General features: G+C 37.4%; 1 protein-coding gene across 6 annotated transcripts in view; it reads left to right on the top strand.

The window, feature by feature from the left end:
- Positions 1–21,260, top strand: part of LOC311070977 (A-kinase anchoring protein 13) — a 90,506-nt gene that overhangs the window by 43,312 nt on the left and 25,934 nt on the right. For all 6 annotated transcript variants that reach the window (XM_084095184.1, XM_084095187.1, XM_084095186.1 and 3 more), the window contains exons 9-14: positions 13,167–13,254; positions 13,861–13,994; positions 15,732–16,060; positions 17,815–17,862; positions 18,869–18,928; positions 20,109–20,295. In XM_084095184.1, coding sequence (XP_083951310.1) covers positions 13,167–13,254; positions 13,861–13,994; positions 15,732–16,060; positions 17,815–17,862; positions 18,869–18,928; positions 20,109–20,295 — 846 coding nt within the window. The remainder of the gene's footprint in view (positions 1–13,166; positions 13,255–13,860; positions 13,995–15,731; positions 16,061–17,814; positions 17,863–18,868; positions 18,929–20,108; positions 20,296–21,260) is intronic.

The raw sequence follows: 21,260 nt of genomic DNA, 5'->3' as shown, positions 1-21,260 counted from the left end.
TGTCACTTTTAACTTGTCAAACGTAATGTTTCTGTCAGTGGAAAAAGGATCTGAGATGCTAACAAATGCTAACAAGTTTTTCCACATCAAAAAAGTGGAACCGCATCATCTTTACATTTTTTGTTATTTTTTTTTACATTTGGGGTTAGTTAATGAATTTGTTTGTCATTGCCCTTGCTTCCAGCAGTGGGCATTGTGATATCCAAGTTATTTTTGAAAAGGCTGAGGTGATTGTATTTAGCGTTATCATGTTGTCACTGCTTAATTGCATTTTTTTACTTACACCACTGAATCATTCACTTTAAGACCAGGAACATGCTTTAGGAGCATAAATTGATTTGTTTTTGAGTTCATCTTGACATAAAAAAAAAAATGACATGCACTTATAATGGATGGATTATGGATAATAAGTGGTTTGGTTGTTTTTAGCTTATCCTGTGGTGTCTAGAGTGCTGTGGCTCCCTCTTGTGTTAGGATGCAATATAACTCCTTCCAGATGTGCATTGAGCTGTCTAGTAGTCTACATATGTGTTAGAGAGAGAAGTAAGGGCAAAATACACAGACTGTGGTCTCAATATGCCACCAAAAGCATGAGGGCTACCTATTCTCTTTCTTTCTTCGGTTCTTTTCATCTGTCCTGGTGCAGCAGGCCAGATGCATTGTGGGAACCCCTCTAAAGGAGTTCCTTTTTCACTAAACATCTAAACTATTAAACCACACAAGCTGCCTCTGGGAAACAGTTTCTTAGTGCGCACACTCACAAACACGCACGCAAACACAAATCCAGTGTGTAGTGTGTTGGAAAAAGGGACAAGGCTGCCTCTCAAGCGCTGGAATGTGAAGTGTAAGAATGGCGTGATGTTGAAGAAAAGCAAAGGGCTGCTGTTGGTGGAGTGGGAGGATTGAAGACACCAGTGAGGCTGGTCAGGATCCACACACACTCCTTTGTATTGTTCTCGCTCGATTTCTGTGCTTCTGCTCACTCTTTTCAAGTCTTCCTCCTTTTGTGTGTTCTCTCTTTCCCAGCATTAGTTCGTCCAAAAAGTCATTTACTCAGTCATTAAAAAAGTAATTTACCTTGGTTTTAATTCAAACCCATATGACTTTTGGAACACAAAATGAGACATTTTGGTAATTTCATTACATTTACAAAACTAAACAAAAGCACATAAATGTCTTGTAAAAATGGTCCATATAATGTGAGCACTATATTCTTCTGAAATCTCAAGATGGTTTTATGTGACAAACTGACTAATCTTTGAAGTCATGATCTAATGAAGGTAGCAACAGATCTTTTCTTTCATATTGAAACTCGCATCCTGTTGAAACGTATTATCGAGAATGAAAAAAAAAGTAGGATATAGGGCTTGGTTCAATTCATTGGTTTCTGATTACGTAATGGAAACGTATGTATGGGTGAAAAGATCAATAACATGCATTTGAAAAACAGTTTCCGTTTCCGTTTCCATTTCATGCTAACTTTTTGTTATTCACTGCTAATCTTTTCCTCCAGTGAGCTGTTAATTATTGTGACTGGATCAAGTCATCGAATTTGAGAATACGAGAAGTGGGTTAGTCAGCTTTGTGAACGAATCATCCAGACTAATTTTGTGGATTGGATCAGCTGATTCATTTAAAGATCTGACTCAGAGCAATCATTCCTTCATGAATTGTATATCGCTGCTGCTTTCATGACCGTCAGTATAATCAGCCAAATTGCAGTGTATTATTCACATAAAGCTTATCATATGATTTCAGAAGGCTCTTGCACTCAACTATTGCAGACTATTGCACTCAACTCATATGGGCCACTTTTATGGTGTGTTTTTGAGAAGAGACTATCCAGGATATTCTTGCATTTCACAGAACAGACATGAGAATGAGTAAATAATGACAGAATTTCATATCTTTTTGGTCAAGCTATTCTTTTAAATCATAGTTTGTGTTGGATGACTGGTCTTGAGTGAAACACGGAGATAACATGCGCCGAGATCCCCACAAAGAGCCCTTGTTTCTTCTGTCCCCTCCTCCACTGGATAATCACATGCACACATGCAAACACACAGTAAAGACTGAACTGACTGCGTCAGGACAACCTACACAGTTAGCTGAATATCTGTTTCTCTTAAGTACAAGTTAGAACGTCACGCTAAACATGGAATAATGCATGAGACTTTAATTGAAGGTGTTTTTTTGTCCTCAAGGTGTGTCTGCCTTGTGTGTTTTTGCATAAAATTATATATACACACACTGTCACCCTCGTTATATTTTATGGTGGATGGAAACTCCCAAGCAAAAGTGGAAAAACATTGCAATTCGGCATGCATGCATTGGGACAATAACAGGCTTCGTCTGTCATAACGCTACCACCCGTTATGAAGTCCACGGTCTTTAGCAATGCAATATTTTAATTTCTTTTTATAATTCCTAATCGATTAGATATTGTGCAGTGATTTAGTAGAAACCGTGGCAGTGTTATTTTACTATTATTTATATTCCAATTTAGTATTTATTAATACTTGTAATCACATATAAGTTATAACATACAAGTTTGTTTATATAATATGTGTGTGTAAAAAAATAAAAATAAAAAAAAATATATATAGTGTGTATATAAACATGTATTATATAAACAAACTTTTATGTTAGATATGATTAATCGCGATTAATCGATTTGACAGCACTAATTTATTTATATTTTGAAATAGTTTTTTATTTAATTTTGTCATTTTAATTTAGTAATTTTATGTGATTTTTGTGATTTTCATTAGTTATTTATATTTAGCTTTATTTTTATTTCTCTTTTAGATTTAGTAATATTGGTGCCGTTTCAGATACTTGCCAAGGCAACAATTCTAATTTTCTAAGTTTTTCATCTAATATTTTTTTCATGATTATTTTAGCTTGATTTCAATTAACAGAAGCCAACTTTAATAGTTTTAGTTAATGATAGCAACTCTGAACCTCTGTATTTGCATGTGAACTCCTATCTCTGGTATTTTTGTGCTGAATGAACCCAGGCTTACTTCTTACTTCTCATCATTCTCGCCATTTGAAAGGGTTGCCATGACTCCAGCTGTTAGTCGGTTGATGGTTCTATACAGATGCAGTGATCGAGGGTCCCTTGCATCCAATGCAAAGCTAAATGAGATTTACTACACTTTACACTTCTTGTTTTAATTGCGACGAACAGTATCCAAGAGTGTATTATCTTGTCATGACAACCTTTCTGATAGTGTTTACTTGGATGGAAAAGCCTTATCTTGCTGGGTGGAGCCTGGGAATCTCGCCCCACTGTTCTCCAAACAGTTTGAAGGATGAAATCCTTCTAAAAATGTTCCTCTGATCAGTGAATGGGTGTTAACCGATCAGAGTTCAACCACACCATGATGCACATTGGTAAAGATGTGAGGCTTTCTGCTCCGAAAATTGAAAAGGATGAGATGAGAGGCATTGAAAGAGCGAAGGGGGAACGGAAAAGAGCAGCTGCGATTGGGTGAGTCTGTTAAAAAAACAACAGTGGGAGCAGAAGGAAAGCCAGCGACAGAAAAAGAGAGGGAGTGTGCAGAAGGAAAAAGGAGAGAGGGAGGGGAGAAAAAAGTGTGTGAAGAATGGAGGGAGGGAGGGAGGGAGGGAGAGTGAGAACGGGGCTGGTTCATGGTGCAGATGTGCAGAGAGTTGCTCATTTTTCCCAAAGCTTGACTGGGAACTCCACAAGTCTCGGGCTTCATGTTGGAATATAACGGCACTCTCTTCTCCTCCTTCACACTTCACCCCTGGAAAAGATGTACGAGCGACACCGGCGACGGTACAGCCTGTGCGCAAAGGGCGAGAGGTCCGTGGACGTGGTTTTGATTAAGGTATGAAGAAAACAAGTAGTTCCTTTCGAAAGTCTGTTAAAAATCATTGTTGTCTGTAAATTTTGCAGATTGTCTTGTTGACAGTTGCGTGCGCCGTCACATTGCATTGATTAGGGTTGGCCGGGAGCGTTGTTGAGATGCCAGAGGTCTCGCTCCCGTTGAATCGAAGGGGTGTGTGTGTGCATGAGAGCTGTGGAGTTTCGCTGCTTGGCTTGGGTGGAGTTCAGTTTTGGATGTGGAACGATGAGGCCTGCTTTCCAATTTCAGACCACTGTTCTCCATTAGCTCTAGGGTTTGATGTTTTGTTCTAGACATGCTGGAGTTTGAATTTCGTAACAATTTCGTATTGAGTTCCATCTCTCCCCCCCCCCCCAACCCCCCACCCTTACGTTTGTTGTCAAACAAACGTTGAAACCTGAGACTTCTCAGTCCATATTTCATATTTACAGGTATTTGGATTCATTCTTTAGTTTTAAAGCAATGTGTAAGTTTCATGGCTACTCTTTAGCGAAAAATTGATCCCAAGAAGTTAGCAAAATTGTACGAATTTTTTTTTTTTTTACAAATAAGGTAATTGTCAAACATTGAAACCTGTGACTTAAGAGTCCATATTTAGGGACAAAAGTGTCCTCAGAAATTAGCAAAATTTGACACAACCTTCTTTTTGGATAAAATAACTATGAAGCTTTATAATAAAGCCTTATCTAAAAATGCAAAAGCTTTATAAAAACAATAGAAGTCTACTCCCTGTCCTAATTTAGATATTGTGTGTGTGGGAACAGTAAGGGCTCTGACTGGAATGCTGTCAGTATGTTGGAGGTTGTATATTTAGTGGCTGGTCTGGTACTGTATCAGTGAAGGTCACAGCCAGACACGTAAAGGGCCCTTCCACAGTCTGACCCCTCGATTATTGTCTCTTGATAAGTAGATTGGTCCAAGCTTGCTTCGCTGCATGTTTATCTCCGTTCACTTCTTCTGCTTCCTTCTGTTTTCCATCATCTGACATGAGCTGGCAGCAGGTCTGAGAATCATTATGTGGGAAGGCAAGTTAATTTAAAAAAAAATCTAATTATAGTAGGTATAAAATATTGTGGAGAACTGCCATGCATAATTATTCCTTCATAGAAACAGCATGTATTGTTTACTATTAGGTATACTCTTTCATATGCTCTCCTTTTATGCTTATGATTTTTTTTCTCTCTTAATTTGATCATTTAGTATTTTTTTTAATTGTTTATTCACATTCATGATGCACACTTGCCTACTTGGCTTCTGTATCACTAAATGTGTTGTTTTACAAAATGAGGGATGAGACATAATTTGTCTGTGATAATTGACAACATGCCTCGGAAACACTTATTTTACACTATTTATTCCATTATATATTCCATTTTATATATAAGGCATTATATACTGTTATATTTGCGAGGTGATATTAATATATGGTCCACGTTAAGCATCTGTGGTGGGAAGTAAAGAAGGGCTGTTAAACCGTTCTGTATGTAAAATACAGGGCCGCAGGTGCCGCTTCAGCACTAAGTGAGGATTGAGAAAGACAGGTTGTCCACGGCCGTCTCAAAGAGCACCCGAGGGAGAACTTTCCAATTGACGCAGACCTTTGTTGTAGCATGTTCCTTTCACCTGAGACCTCCTTGATATTGAACGAGAAGCCAAATGGCTACTTAACACCTCTTTAAGTCATTTCACAGATGTTTTACCCAGAACCCGCCTGCAAATGTGTGCAAGAAACAAATAGAAGAACCATGCAAAATCAGTAGGTAGCTATTTTTGCAGTACGAAAATCGTAGACTGCATCCACTGGTGCCCACTTCCATGTCATAGCCTTTCCCGTCTCCACAGCTTGTCATATCTATGGAATGTGTCCAGAATGTCCAGCTCAGACCACAGTCTGTGGACAGTCTCTCTCTGCACTCAGTGGATTACAGCTCTGTTTCATAAGCCTTTTGGAAGTTCTGTCATCTCTTAATATAGCCCATCTCAACAGTCTCCTTTTCCATGATTAGAACATGGATATGTTTGGACCAGAGCCAAAGCACTTAAAAGACACTTTGCCACAAAGTTCATATCATACACTACCATTAAAAAGTTTGGGATTGTGAGATTAATAAATGCAGGTAAGAAAAAAATACAGTAAAAACAGTAATACTGTGAAAAAGTATTGCAATTTAAAATAACTTTTCTATTTTGATATGCAAGTTAATCCTGTACTGGCAAAGCTGATTTTTTCAGCATCATTACTCCAGTCTTCGGTGTCACACGTTTCTTCAGAAGTCATTATAATATGAGGATTTGCTGCTAAAGAATCATTTCTTTTCTTATTATTAATTTTGAATACAGCTGTGCAGCTTAATATGTTTGTGGATTTTTTTCCCAGATCCTTTGAATTCAACGTTCAAAAGAACAGCATTTATTTGAAATATAAATCTAATTTTGTAACATTACAAATGTCATGTCTCAACTTAAAAAAAAAAAAGTATATTTTGTATTTTTTTAATAAGATTGAAAAATTGTAGGATCAGTTCAAAATTTATTTAAGTGTTTTAAAATCATTGTGAATAACCTGTTAATTATGGATAGCTTCATACGTATTTTAAATGTATAGTTCTTAATGTATAGCGAATATGGCCCCAAATCATTAACGCTTAGGCCGTGTGTCCACCAAAGCGTTTTTAGCCAGCTGAAAACGCTAGACGCTCTGCTGAAAACGCCTGGCTGTGGGCGCTTGAGAGCGTTTTGGCAGCGCAGTGTTTTTTCAGTTTAGACGCTTCGTTGCTATGATACAGAATGTCCGCAGCACAGTTTACTTATAACTGAGTTCGCAGATAATTTGTTTCATACTAAAAATTTATTTTTCATTCATTTTGTTTGGTTAGCTCTGCTGGTTGATGTCGTTGTACAGAAAGAATGTTGTGACAGTTGGTCGGTGTGGTTTTAGTCCCGCCCCTCCTCCACTGTGATTGGTCGGTTGGGTAAAAAGTGACAGTGATGAGCGCAGCGTTTTACCCAAAGTTGAACATTCTTCAACTCTCGGCGACCTGTAAAAAACGCTGAACGCTCAGCGCTTCAGCGTGAAAGACGCTCAGCGCCTCGTTACGCTCATGGCGTTTAAAAAACGTGGCGTTCCCAATTGAAAACAATTGAAAAAACACGCCAGCCGCGTGGAAAAACGCTTTGGTGGACACACGGCCTTAGTGTAACTTGTGGTTTTTCACCTTGCAAATGAAAAATCATCTGTAAAAATTTGTATTTACATAACTGTCAAAAATCAGCTTAGTAAAAAAACCTGCCAGTGCTAGAAAAGTGTTAAAGTTGACAGTTGGCAACAGACTAAAAACTACTCTGATCCCTTAACAAGCACCCACAACTCTTTCCCAGCTGCTTTTCCACCATAGGGCCGAACTGTTCCAGTTATATTTCCACTTGAGCTTGGTTCAGCAAGGCACGATTACAAACCAATCTCGGCCCAGAATTCTCAGCACTGTTGGCTACAAATCTACTTTTAAAGTTCACCTGCCCACTGTTGTCCTTTTCTAGGCACCCATAATTCCTCAGGGGAAGGAGATTGTTTGGAAAAGGCAATTCTAGGGTAGTTTCCTGTTCTTGTGACATGGGTTCCCACAGGAAGTCAATACCGTCAAAGACTAAGGGGTCGTGTGTCAGGATAGGTCATGTGAAGGGCGTCAGGATCATGTTTTAATCAATGCACCTTTTCCATCTCACTCTTGAAGTGTTGAATTTGCCAGTCAATGAAGTGTTGTGGTGTTTTGTGGATTGAACTCCATTATGGCCCCATTTACTCTCCATCAGTGGCGTAAAGAAAACTACGCCACATGCCTGGGGAAATGCATGGCGGCTTTTTACAGCCTACATCATGCGCTCGTGCACAGCACTCCTTTGTCATAATTCCTTTCCTGACCAAACGCACACATGGTTTTTCAAACATTGTTCATTAATTCTGCATGTTTTTTATTCTTGAACTTAATTTCCAGTTGTGCATGTAGAAGCCTGACGTCACATTTGCCGAAACGAGCATCGTAAAGCCACTTTGAACTACTTGATGATTTCACTTCATGTTTGCATTGTTCTGCTATAAATCATCCCCTGCAATGAGCTCTTTGTCCCAGCGCCTATTCAAAGCCCCATTGTGTCCGGCTGCATCTCGAGATTCTCAATGCATGTAAACACACTCTGAAAGATTGTTTGCGCTAAAAATTGTGTATTGTCTGTATGAGTTGTTATACTCATTTTTTTTAATGCCAGTCATACTGTGACGAGACTAATATTGATTTGTCTAAGGATTATGCTAAAAATTATACTTAAAAGATTTCTGTCAAGTGTAGTTAGTCACAGTTAGACTAATGAGACCCTGACGAGCAGAATGTAAAACACAAACATATAGCACATATATTATGAACTAAGGTAGATATTAATTTATTTATTTGTTTATTTCTTTTATTAAATGCTTTATTTGTATGTATTTGTATAGGGACAGATACAATAAACATAAATAAAACTGGGACAACAGCCAACCAATGCATGTATCATAGTGCTCGTTGCGAAAGCTAATTTGTAACACTTGTTCCTAGAAGGGCTTTTATAAATACAATTACAACAACAGCAAACAAACAAAAAAGGAGAAAAGAGAGAGAGAGAGAAATCTGTTGCTGAATTAACCAAGACTTAGTAGCTTAAATATATATATATATATATATATTTGGTGTGGCATAATAAGATTATTTATATCATGCGGATCTGCAAACTGCCTTGTCAGTGAATAATGCAAACTTTTTCCAATTATGTTTAAGTATTACAGAATTTTTTTAAATATATGTTTTTAATAATGCGTTATTATTTTAAATATTGCGTAAACTACGTTTAAATCAGTCTAAATTTAACATTTTGTTTTTCCCTGATTAAAAGGAAAAAATAAATAATAGTAAAATTTTCACATAAGATAAATCCAGTCATATCAGTAGCTTTATGGTGGCTGACACGTTGTTGATCACTTTTTTCAATAACCCCTATGTTATTGGACACTTTTGCTGAATAAATTAATAATGGCTGACTTTGGAGCTGTGTGGGCCTCCTTGCTATTGCGATATTGACCTTTAAAAACAAACCCATATTGGTTGACCGATCGGATATATTAACATAGCTGGCCTGACAAATCTATATTTATGCTTTGTTTATGCCAAGTTATCCTTAAAGCTTGTATCCTGAAAAATAATCAAACCCGTCATGATCAAAGAGCAGGATTCTGGCTGACCGTTTCTGCCTGTGGCATGTGTTTAGCATTTGGTCAGTGTGAGGCATTACATATTTCCATTACTGCACATTGGCTCTAAATGCCACATTTGTGGACTGATTTTCACGACTCATTCAGTAATTGGTAGAAACGGTGTCTGGTTGGAAGTGTTTCTGTGTGCGTCTGCTACATCCATTACCATTATTACCAAGCCGTGAAACTGACATAAAATATCAGAGCAGTATCCCAGCTAACCTTCTGGTTCTCTGCAAATTTGTCCGCATAAACACATTTTTGAGCGTTCGGTAATATACATCCAGATACACACATCCACAAGCCTGCACACTCGAAAACTAGTGTTTAATTGGCTGAAACTGAGTGCTCTGTACTTGAGACTTTTCATTTGCTTTCCCACTCAAAGACAAGTTTATCATTCATAATAAAGATTGAAGGATTGGGGGCAGTGTGTTTGTATGATTTTGTTTGTCAGATTGAGGTTGATGTCTGTTCTGGGATCAGTAAACATAACATGCTTGCATGTCTAAGTTCCAGATGGTGTAAGACTCTCGGTGCTGTCTGGATCCTGTCAGAACCTGCTGCGACTGGGAATGACATGTTTTTTGAACAGCAGTGAAACATAACAGCCCTAAATCGCTTTTCTCAATTCCATGATGGCGTATCTTCATTAAAACAATTAGATAAGTGGCCTGACACGTTATGTGGTGGCACTTAGGCAGACGACCAGTGTTTAAATCCAGCTTGTGTTATCTACTGATACCATCCCCTCATCTTTTCATACCCTTTTAAATAAAAGTGGCAAACCCCCAACACCCCCAAAAAAAAAATATATATATATAGCCAATCATTACCCAACAATTAAAACCGATTGTTTGATTGATTGAGTGTTTTTTTTAATTTATTTTTATTTAGTTGTCTTAGTTTAAGTTTTTTTTTTACATGTTTGTTTGTTTACTTTTTTGTTTTTTAATTGTCTGTTAAGTTTTTTCATTTCGGGGGGAAATGAAACACTTTTTGTTTTGTTTTAGTTTGTTTGATTTGTTTATTTGTTGTTTTTTCGTTTAGTTGTCTGTTCGTTTATTGTTTTATTTTATTTAAATGTTTTGTTTTATTTGGGCTTTGGTTTTGTTTTAGTTTGTTTGATTTGTTTGTTTTCTGCTGGGTTTATTTTATTTTTTTAGTTTTTGTTTTGTTGATTTAGTTTTTTCATTTAGTTGTTTGCTCATTTATGTTTTTTTTGTTTTGTTTTTGTTTTTTGTTTTTTTTGTGCTTTTCTGTTTTGTTTTAGATTGTTTTTTTAGATCACAGCTCGGGAAATCATGACCACACATAAAGAAACTGATTCAACCAGCTATTCTTCCCATTTCGTTCTTTTTTCCAGTATTTGTTTCTGTTTCTCTCCTTACATCTCACTCTCTGAGAGTTAAAAGGCTGCAGCTGTTGACGGCTCTATTGAAAAGCCCACGCCCCTCTTGCTTGCCACACTAGAGCAGTGTCCATCCACCAATGACTAAACAAAGGAGGTCTATGACCAGAAGCCACACACGTGCGTGCACACAGCGGGTACACACTAAGCGTGGGAGTTGAGCGTGTGTCACATGCTTACGACGGGCAGTGGGTGGGTGTAATCAGTCCTGAATGGAGCCGATGATGGCCATGCAGATGAGCTGCACAGGAAGGTTTCTAAGCTTCTGTTTCCGCCACAGGGATGTTCTTCTTTTTCATGGTCTTTTGATCTTTCTATACTATGTTACAGCTGGTGTTGTAGCTCTTTTTTGATTACACTAACTAAAAAGTACCATGGTGTTGCAGTGTTGCTGTTTTTGGATTTATTTCTATATTAATTTATTTATTTATATACATTTATTTTATATTATTATTTAAATATTTAATTTGGCCTATTAACACCATATTCACCATTATTATTATAATTTATATTATATTATTACATGGAACAGGAAGAAGAAAATCTTATGGTACCTGTTGCTTATTTGTGCACATCAGAAAAAAAAAACAAAAAACAGCTGCTTTATAAATGGATCAACCCCAATCCTCACCCCAAACACCAAATATTTTCAGTAATACCTATCTTTACACTTAATTATCATCATTTTAAGCGTGTTAGTCGTCATTTTTCTTGTAACATTCCTGTATTTTTTTCTTATACAAATTCTTAAATTTACAAACACTTTTGCAGCACTTCAGTTCATAGTCCAAGGTCCATATTACAGTTATTATTATTATTCATCCTTATTACCTAATGCATCAGTGTATATATAATAATATTGATGCATCAGGTGGTAGTAATACCATAATAGTAATGCTACTAATAATACATAACAATAGTACAATTTGTGGAAAATATGGTGTAAAAATGGGCATTAAGATTGATAAATGTCCCATCTTCCCGAAGTCTATGGGTATTTTGAATTGGATTTTGGTTAAATCAATTATCTTGATGGACAAAACGTGTTACTATCATAATCTTTTGTTGATCACAGAGCTTTTTTTTTTTTTTTTTTACAATAAACCAAAAGCTTATGTAAAAATCCTATTGTGTTTTTGTTGAGGGAAACAGTGTAATGCTATCTTCCGGGTTGGCCTACAAATTTACATCATTCCTGCACCACTATTGTACGGTGACCACTTTGTCCTTACAATAGCCTATAACTAGCCCTCTATGGCCCGTTCACAGCTGCTCTATGTTGAACGTTAGTGGGCCGTGATGTTTACATGTGGGTCACATTCCTCTAGGTCTGTTCTGAATGCCCCACACATGCCCCCAGAAACCCTTCCTGCCCCAAATCACAGCCTTGAGGGTTTACAACCACATGTAACTCTCTCAGGAGGTAGACGCTCTTACCACTGCTAATATTTCTGTTCACGAGCTGAGGAAAGGCACATTTCTTCATCAAGAAAGTGAATTATTCTGTGGTCGAAGGAAAATGCTTTAGCCGTCCAAGTCGAAACCGTTGACATACTTGAATTGGTTTTAGGTTGCAGAGGAAACCATCTTTCACCTGATGCATCAGTACTGTATGTCCTGCTGGATTCTAGCATGATTTTTAGCAGATGATGGATCTTGAGAACTTTATGCATTTGAGAAAATCAGTACCTTTAGAAAATCAACTCTTTGTATTGTCATTTTTCTAAACTGACAAATGTCATTTCCAACATCTTCAATTAAGTGTTTTGTTTGAATGTGTGATAGAAATGATGGTGGTATGATGATATGATATTTTGCTAATAAAATGGTGGAAGCTTTGTCATGCTAATGCTAATGCGTAGATAAAATGCTATGTAGTCTAAATACACAACATATTTTTCACCTTTGTGCATTGTTGCCAATCAAACTGTAGGCCTAATTATTTTAAAATGTATGCAAAATCAGAAATATTCAGTTGACAACAAATTGTCTTTATTTTGATTACCTTTATTTTTCTTTCAGTTATGCAGTTATTAATGCAGTTATGAGAGAGAGAGAGAGAGAGAGAGAGAGAGAGAGAGAGAGATTAAGCGTGTGTGAATTACCTGAGTCTCTCAACAGCGTCTCTACTAATAGCGAAACTGTAAGTTTATCTGCTTCAAGAACAGCGCCACTATTACCTCGCTAGTGAGAAATGCCATGTAGCTTTAAAGTTGCTAAACTATTTTACTGACAACACGTTTCTGTGCGAGTGTGTGTCCGTACTCTATGTGTGTGCGTTTGAGTGGGAGAAAGAGAGCATGTGCTTTCCATACATAAAATGTATTTTTGTGGCAAAAAACATTTTGTTGTTTTTATACTGTTGTTTACTATTTAAAAAAAACTTTTTTTGCTTGGTCAGTGCCATTGTGGGTTGTGGTTCTTTTGCTGTTGTAGGCTATAAGGACCTTTGAAATAACTGAAATCATCTGGCGAAATGATATGGAACTGTAATAATACGGTCAAGACCTGCCTGGAACTTTCCCTGAAAATAATTGCACAGTTATTTTGGACATGATATGACACACTCTAAACTGGAATGATTTTCTCATTGCAGATTCACAGAGAGACAGAGACGTTTTATTCAGTTGATGCCAGTCGAGATGCTGGACTCCAGGAGAAGAAATCCACTTCAGTGAGCTCAGGTAACCAACTGGTTTTGCTTCTAAAGCCTGAAGTCTTTTGCATTGAATATCAAGTTGGTGACCCAAATGTTCATGGTCTTTGAGGATGTTCATGTTAGCACCTACGTAATTGTGGCTTCTAAGCATAAATTTACACTGAAATACCACAGAGTTTTACAACAACTCAACATTGCATCACGTAGGTTTAGTTTATGGTTGAAAGTTACATCCAGAACAAAACACAAAAACCTCTTTCATACATCTTCCAGCATGCTACAAAAGAAAGGATGCCCTCTTTGCTCCGACTGTGTCTGTGTGTGTCCAATCTAAATAGTGCCCACATTGTGTCACATGGGAAACGACATACACATCCTCCAAAGACTAAATGAATGTCTTCCTGTCAATACAAAAGACTCCACTAGTCAAATAAGATCATCTATTTAAGTAGATGACATCAACATCCTGTCTGCGAAGATTGCGAGAAGAGATGCAACACAATGGACTGAAATGACTCACTTTTAGACTGTATTTTGATTCAGTCCGTGAGAATCGAGTCTGGTCTGTTTTATTTTATTCTGTTGCTATTCAACATTCTCATGTTGTTCCTGATTCTTCTTCCCCCCCCAGAATTCCCCCCTTCGACCCCCTCACCCGACAGCGTACGTCACAAAGAGTCAGCGAGCCCCATGCGAGGGTCTGTCAGCGATGGCGACTCTCTCTTTAGCCAGGATTTGGGCGAGGACATAGTTTTTAATAATAAGGTGGGTGCGGATTTGCGTTGTTTCCATTATCACCCAATTCTGTTTGTTTTCGAAGCAGAGTTGCTATTTGTTTTGTTTCTATGTGTCTACCAAGCGGAACCCCTCGCTTTTGCCTCTGCCATATAAAGCGGTTATGTAATACGTCTAATTTTCAGTGGTGATCTTCTCTACACATAACATCTTGCTCCACTGACATCATGTCATGTGACGTGAGCAGATCGGTGGGCCAAGGCCATTATTATGACCTCATCCTCAGACATGCTTCCTCCTCTTTTTCCCACCACCTCTAAGGATTTCTCCACCCCTTAAACTCCTCGCCTCAATTTAAAGATGTTTAACACAGACTTAGACACTTAAGTGTTGCTCTTAGCAAGTCGCAGAGAATAATAGTTTTTTTTTTTGAGAACTGTAATGTTTGGTTTACTTGGTGGTAAGTAGATCCCTCTATATTTTTTTTACAATCCTTTTTTGAAAAGCAGAATAGGCTCATCTCAAGTGGTTTCCACCACCATGTCCCTTTAGGGGCTCCGTAGGTTTGTGACTGTTACAATATAAAACTACTGATTCAAAGATTTACCATTTTTTAGTTAGAGAGCATAGTGAGATTGACTCAACTACGTCATTCACAGTGCTTTATGGGAATTGGCAGGTGTTAAAGGTGTCATTTCTTTGCAGAATTATGGGTATTATATATAGTTTTTCACCAGGAATTCTGCTGTTGGACAAGATAATAATAAAAAAAGCAGATGTGGGCAGATGGCTCCAACAAAAGCATATACTGTTGATTAACAACCTTGTAGCTTTAAAGGTTTTTGTTATCTTTATAAATTAATTCCCCTATTGAGAACATTTATGGGATTTTTACTTCTGGAGCCCGACTGTTCCCACCTTTTGTAGCTAAGCTAGCAGGCTAATTAGCTATTGGTATGTTAACCTGCCAGGCTAATTGGCTAGCAGTTTGCTATGCTAAGTTAGGTTGCACACAATGCGAAGATAAAACAAATTCTCATTCAAAAGAGCAATTTATTAGTCAAAGCTTGATGTTTTTGCTTCATTTTGTCAGAAGAGAAAATATTTAAATGCTTACATTGGCTAAAGGTTTATTTTTGGAGGACATTAGCTTTATATGGTCCCCAAACTAGCCTACTTTTTCTCTTGGAATTGTACATGGAATTTCATGTAGCATGCTTACATTTTCTCTAAGCTCTGAAAGCAGGTAGAGGCACTTCACCTAAGCTTGACTTGTGTTCTGGAAGTGTGGTCCCCCCCCCCCCCCCATAGCTCATAAAGTCAACTATTACGGTACGGTTAGTGTGTAATGTAGCCGCTAGCTCACCACACCCCTCTCCTGGCTGCGGTCTCAGCATGCAAGGAAACTAATGAGCCGCTGTGAATGGAAATGAGTGTCAGGGCTGTGTGTGTTTCTATGTTATGTAAGCTTTATAAGGATGGAAAGAACTCTGAGACTCCATGGGGTTTGCAGGGGAAAAAAAATGAGTCTGCTTGTATGTACACTGCAGATGTAAAGTTGGTACGTCATCAGCAGTCATTCGCAAAATTCACATACGCTTGTCCTAACCAGGCGCTACGTGTGATTTTCATTACATCAGGCTGGGAAGTTCAACCCACAGTGCAATTTCATGTCTTACTAGCTGTCTTCCAAACATCAAATGCGTTTAGATCGAAAGTGATTTTGTTTTTGCGAACTCTAATTGTCATCCTCTTTCTCCATCAAAGGGTGAGGACAGTGTCACTCTCACCAGCGGTGTGTCCATGACCTACTCGTCCTCTACAGATGACAGCTCCAGTCTGGGGACCCCTAGCGCCATCCCTCAGGCCAGCACAGAGGCCCCTGCATCAGACACCTGTCAGGAAAATCCCACTTCTCCTGGAGCTTCACCCATTTCTAGAGAAACAGAGGAGGAAGAAAAAAAGGACCGTCTGACCGAGGTCCCGGAGCGGTCGGCCATTTTACGCACCTCCATACGATCCCTGTCTCCTTTACGCAGGCACAGCTGGGGCCCGGGCAAAAATTCAGCAGGGGAGACAGAGATTAGTCGGCGCAGGTATGAATCTCCACAGTTTTGTGACTTAACACTGTGTACTTTGTTTTTTAGACATACGCTAGGATATGTGTACAGTTCACGTGATGTAAGCATTGTCATCATGCAGGCCAGGCTGTAGTTTTACAGTCGAAAAAGACAGACATTACAAAAACATTTTTTGTCAGTTATAACTTTTTAAGAGAAATAGTGCAGACACGTGTTGAGCGACTGTTTGCACGTTATAATATACTTTGAAAGGTTTCACATTCGTCTGTACACATACACAAAGCATTCATGTCAAAATTGAAGTCACTTTGCGGAATGCAAACAGCTTTTTTCTGTCCTCTTGAAACAGGACATTGGGGTTACGACATATTGAGGGGTTTGAACTACTCTTAAATAGCCAATTGACTCTAGTTTTACATCACAGTCTAGTGTAGTGCAAATTTAGAGAATGCTATCCCTCTTAAACCCTAAAAGGTAGCCATTTGTAATGATGAACATAATGCAATATCTTCTTTTAGATAATTAAAAGATCATTTTAGATTGTCCTTCTGTAGTAATGGAAGCTACCTTGTTAGTTTACTAGTGGTATGCTAAGCTACCAGGCTAATCGGTTAGCGGGGCGTTGGGATAGCAGGCTAATAATGTTCCAAAACATATCGCAGTATCTAGTTCTAGAAAATAATCAAAGGTTATCAGGTAGAGGTATGCTGAGATAGCAGGCTAATCAGTTTGTGGTATTTCAAGCTCTTATTCTAATCAGATGTGTGGTATGCAAAGCTGCAGTTACGCTTGCAGTTGCTCAGTTTTGCTTTTTGTCCCATCATCTTCGCATTAGTTTTGCTTTTTGTCCCATCATCTTCGCATTAGTTTTGCTTTGCGAAGCAAAGTTACAGCTCTCCCCTGAGTCATTGGCAGTCTGTATGTGAATGTGTTTGTGTTTATGAAGGGAAATCCCAGAAGTGTGAGGGCTCTTTCCTCTGTGGGCTTTGTAAGCAGGCAGATGTTCTGTGAGAAAGAAAGAGCTGTATTTAGGTCACACAAGACTTTGTTTCTGCTAATGATAAAACAGATAACCTCTAATACTCAGAAAGACAGAAAAGAGGAACATCATGGTTAACATTATGGTAGTGTTTCTTTTCATGCAGAAGAGAACCCAATATGTCAATTTTTTTCTGAAATTAATTATTAATTTATATCCTATAAATCCACTATCTTTTTTAATTTATTGACTTAAAATGAAGTAAAATTATTTGCCTGGTACCTTTATGTTGTGTTTATATATATATATAATTAATATTATAGCTTATACAAATATAGTTGTTCGTATAAAATACAATAAACATTATGTATATTTTAAACAAAAAAGACTGCAAAACCAGAATAAGTACATTATATTGACTTTATTTTATTATTAATTTATTATATTGACCATAATTACAGCATGAACATAAATATTTTAGAAAGTTTCAGTAATTATAACACATTTTTATATAATTATGATTATTAAATATTTATAATTTCTATCGGAATATTAATTTATAATTATTATTAGAATAATTATCAGTTATTGGTATCATCCAAAAATGTCTGTATTGGTGCATAATATATTTGCATCTATATTTGAATGTTTTTACTCTTGTTTAATTAATCATTCTAGTAAACATTCCTAGGGCTGTCAATCATCTCATCCGCTCTTCATATTAATTTTTGTTTCATTATTTCTGTCTATCCATCTTCTCCTCATCATTTTCATCCATCACTTTTTCCAGTTCGTCAGGAGGTGAAGTGGAGCGCAGGTCTACAGGCCATAGGAGAAGGTACCATCATCCATTTTCACTCTTTCTGCTCAGGGTCCCCATCAAACTGTTTCTGAATGGTCCATGGAAATATTTAAAATGCTGTTGTGGTGTGTGCACCATATGCTGTGGGATCACTAACTGATCTCATCAAAACATCCCATGAATCTCTTCGAAGTTAAACGCGTTTAGTTTACAGCGTCAGTGTTATATTAACCTTGTTTCCGCCATGGAATAAAAAAAGGTAACTGCCTATATAAACTCACAATTTTGACCTTTTTTCTCACAATTGCAAGTCTATAACTCGCAATTCTGAATTTATTTCTTGCAGATCCGAATTTATATCTCGGAATTCTGAGCTTATACCTGAAATAAAAAAAATCTGAATTATGAGATATAAACTTGGAATTGTGAGAAATAAAGTCATAATTGTGAGTTATAAACTTGAAATTTCAGGAAATAAAGTCATAATTGCAAGTAATAACTCGCAATCGCGAGAAAAAAGTCATAATTGCGAGTTATAGACTTAGAATTGCATGAAATAGTCATAATTGCGACTTATCAACTTTCAATTGTGAAAAATAAAGTCAGAATTGCGAGTTTATATCACACAATTCAGATTTTTGTCAAAATTCTGCAAGAAAAAAAGTATTGAAGATTAAAACGTCTTTGGTAAAGAGTTTAAAAGATTAAAAAGAGATTAAAAAGTCGCAATTACTTTTTACATTTTTTTATTTCATTAAAAATGAAATGATTTTTTTTATTATAATAATAATAATAATAATAATAATAATAATAATTAGTAAAAAATAATTTTTGTTAATGTTTATTTTATTTCAACTAATAAATTTGTTTTATGGTTTTTGTTAACTATAATAACCCTGTACGATGTATCATACAAAAAAGTTACGTAATGTTAAATGTTTAAAGGGCCTCTTTTAGATCTGGTCTTTGTACTAACAAGTTTCTCTTTTGTCTTTCTATCCATCCATCCTTCCATCCTCCTTTCATGTGCTTAACTATGAAGCATGAGCTGGTGTCCTTCGGTTGTCCTGCACACAGAAAACGACGAAATAAATGAAAGAAGGTAAAAAAAAAGAGGAAGTGTCTAAAATCATTAAAGAAAACTACTTCTTTGCATTATGAAAGCACAAATGGTGTGTTTGTGTAAAAACAGAGGTGTACATGGATGGTGTATTGTGCGTTACGTGTGTTAGACTACTTCCTTTCTATGGTTTAGTCTTCACTCCTCTCCGGACAAACATTTGAGACCACAAACACTCTTGCAGTCACTTCCGCTTACTTCATTGTCTGAGACAGAAACGGCCACTTTCATGAATCCGTTTAGCCGAACAGTAGATTTAAACTACAGTATTACAGCAGATATTAACTAATGTCAACAATGACTAACATATTGATCTGGATCTCAGAACCTGATGAGAGGTGAGATGTTTTTACTTTTGTCTTACCACTTTGTCACTTTAAGCGTTTCCTGTTAGAAAGAATTTCAGAACACATCACACTCAACATAGTTGCTTTCTGAACAATTAGCGTGAAGTAAATTTAAAACATTTCATGTTTTTTAGCATGCAGTTTAGATCTTATACATACAGTGGTCCAAAAAACTATTGGAATACTTACACTGCACTTTAAATGATTGAATTTCATTGCATTCAATGTGGCATCTGCAAACAAATTATTCTTTTTTTTCCAGAACTAACTTTTCTGAGCCATTTCTGTAATTGCTTTTAACCATTTGATCCAAAAGTAATTTTCACTGCATCTATGAAGTAACTTGCCCTCAGATTCACACTGGTCTCCAAGTAGATGTATGCAATATATGCAACTGGTCTCTTAATATGCAATTTGGTTTGATTCTTGGCATTCAAACATTTTTTTTGTGTCCAAACACTTGTTTAGGCCACTGTAAAACGTTTTGCATTGATTTTCACCAATTTTCACCATGTGTAAAATGGCTAACCATTTCTGTGGCAGAGCTTGAATGATTTTGCTTGAGAAAATGTCATGGGCTTGTTGTATAGCGTGCGTCATGGCCAGCTTTCACAGACTGAGGTCAAGCTTTTATTGTCATAATTTACTAGTTGACTTATGCTTGTTTTCATTTGATTTTTTTGTTTTGTTTTGTCACCCACAAGAAGGTAAAAGATCTTGGGTGATTCAGTGTGTACATGTCATCACCATCTCACCTTTTTAAAATATCTCATCCGCAAAGACATTCAGGCATAATCACATATTTATTTCCACAGTTACAGCCTGGAAGGACTTGCAGCAGAGAAGGAAGTAAGGAAAAGTCTGATCCAGCATGTAGGGGAGGCCAGCCAGGAACCAAACTGTCCGTCAAAGCTGGACAGAGAAGAGAGAGGCTCGCTTGTGTCCCTGACTGAAGAGGAGCAGGAATCAGACCTGGGCGACTGCAGCAGTTTAGACAGTCAGGTAAAATACCATTTATGAATGGATACATCCAGCGTTTAAACCTGATTGGTAGTGCAACATTCATAGACATAGACAAAAAGCCAATATATGCACCTGTGACCACACATCAAATGAATTTTATATGAATGTAACAAAATCTATTAAAACTATATTACTTGAACCATTTAAATTGATATTTATCCAAAGCGACTTACATTTAAGGAATACACCAAGCGATTCATCATAAAGAGGCAATAAATATGAGAAGTGCTAGTAATACAAAGTTTCAGCCATCGCTCAGGATAGTACAAGCTAGAATAGGGAGGAAAATTATGAGAGCATTGACAAAGTAATATAATGAAGTGAATGTTTCTCTGTGATGGTACCACAAGGCACCTCTCACTTACTGACCACAGGTTCCTGGAGGGCAGAGTGGAGATAGGAGGGGCGGAGCCTGTGGCCATCATGTAGGCCAGCACCAATGAGATAAACAGCGGCGTGACATGGGCTCTTTGGGGTACGGTGAAGACCAGTCGAGCCTCTGCGTTCTGAATAATTTGAAGTGGTTTTGATTGCACATGAAGGGTGTTGCAATAGTCCAGCCTAGAAATGATAAGGGCCTAGACGAGAAGTTGTGTTGCATGCTCAGTTAGGAAGGGTCTGATCTTCCTGATGCTGTGCAGTGCAAACATGCATGATGCACCTACATGCTGTTGTAGCAATGTGGTCTTCGAAGGTCAGCTGGTCATCCAATATTACCCCATGATTCCTGGCTGAACTCGATGGGATTATTGTCGCTGAACCTAGTTGGACGGTGAAATTGTGCTGTACTGATGAAGTGGCTGGGAAGACGAGAAGTTTTGTCTTTTGCTAAGTTGAGTTGCATGTGTTTGCATGTTCTTTCATCCATTTCATCCCAAATGTCCACCAGGCAGTCTGAGGTCTGTGCAGCTACCATGGGATCGTCTGGTTGAAATGAAAAGTAG

This window comes from Abramis brama (assembly GCF_963993115.1).
Source record: "Abramis brama genome assembly, chromosome: 20".
In the NCBI taxonomy this organism is placed as follows: Eukaryota; Metazoa; Chordata; class Actinopteri; order Cypriniformes; family Leuciscidae; genus Abramis; species Abramis brama.
The sequence above is the reverse complement of the archived record's forward strand: the minus strand, read 5'-3'. Positions and strand labels throughout refer to the sequence as shown.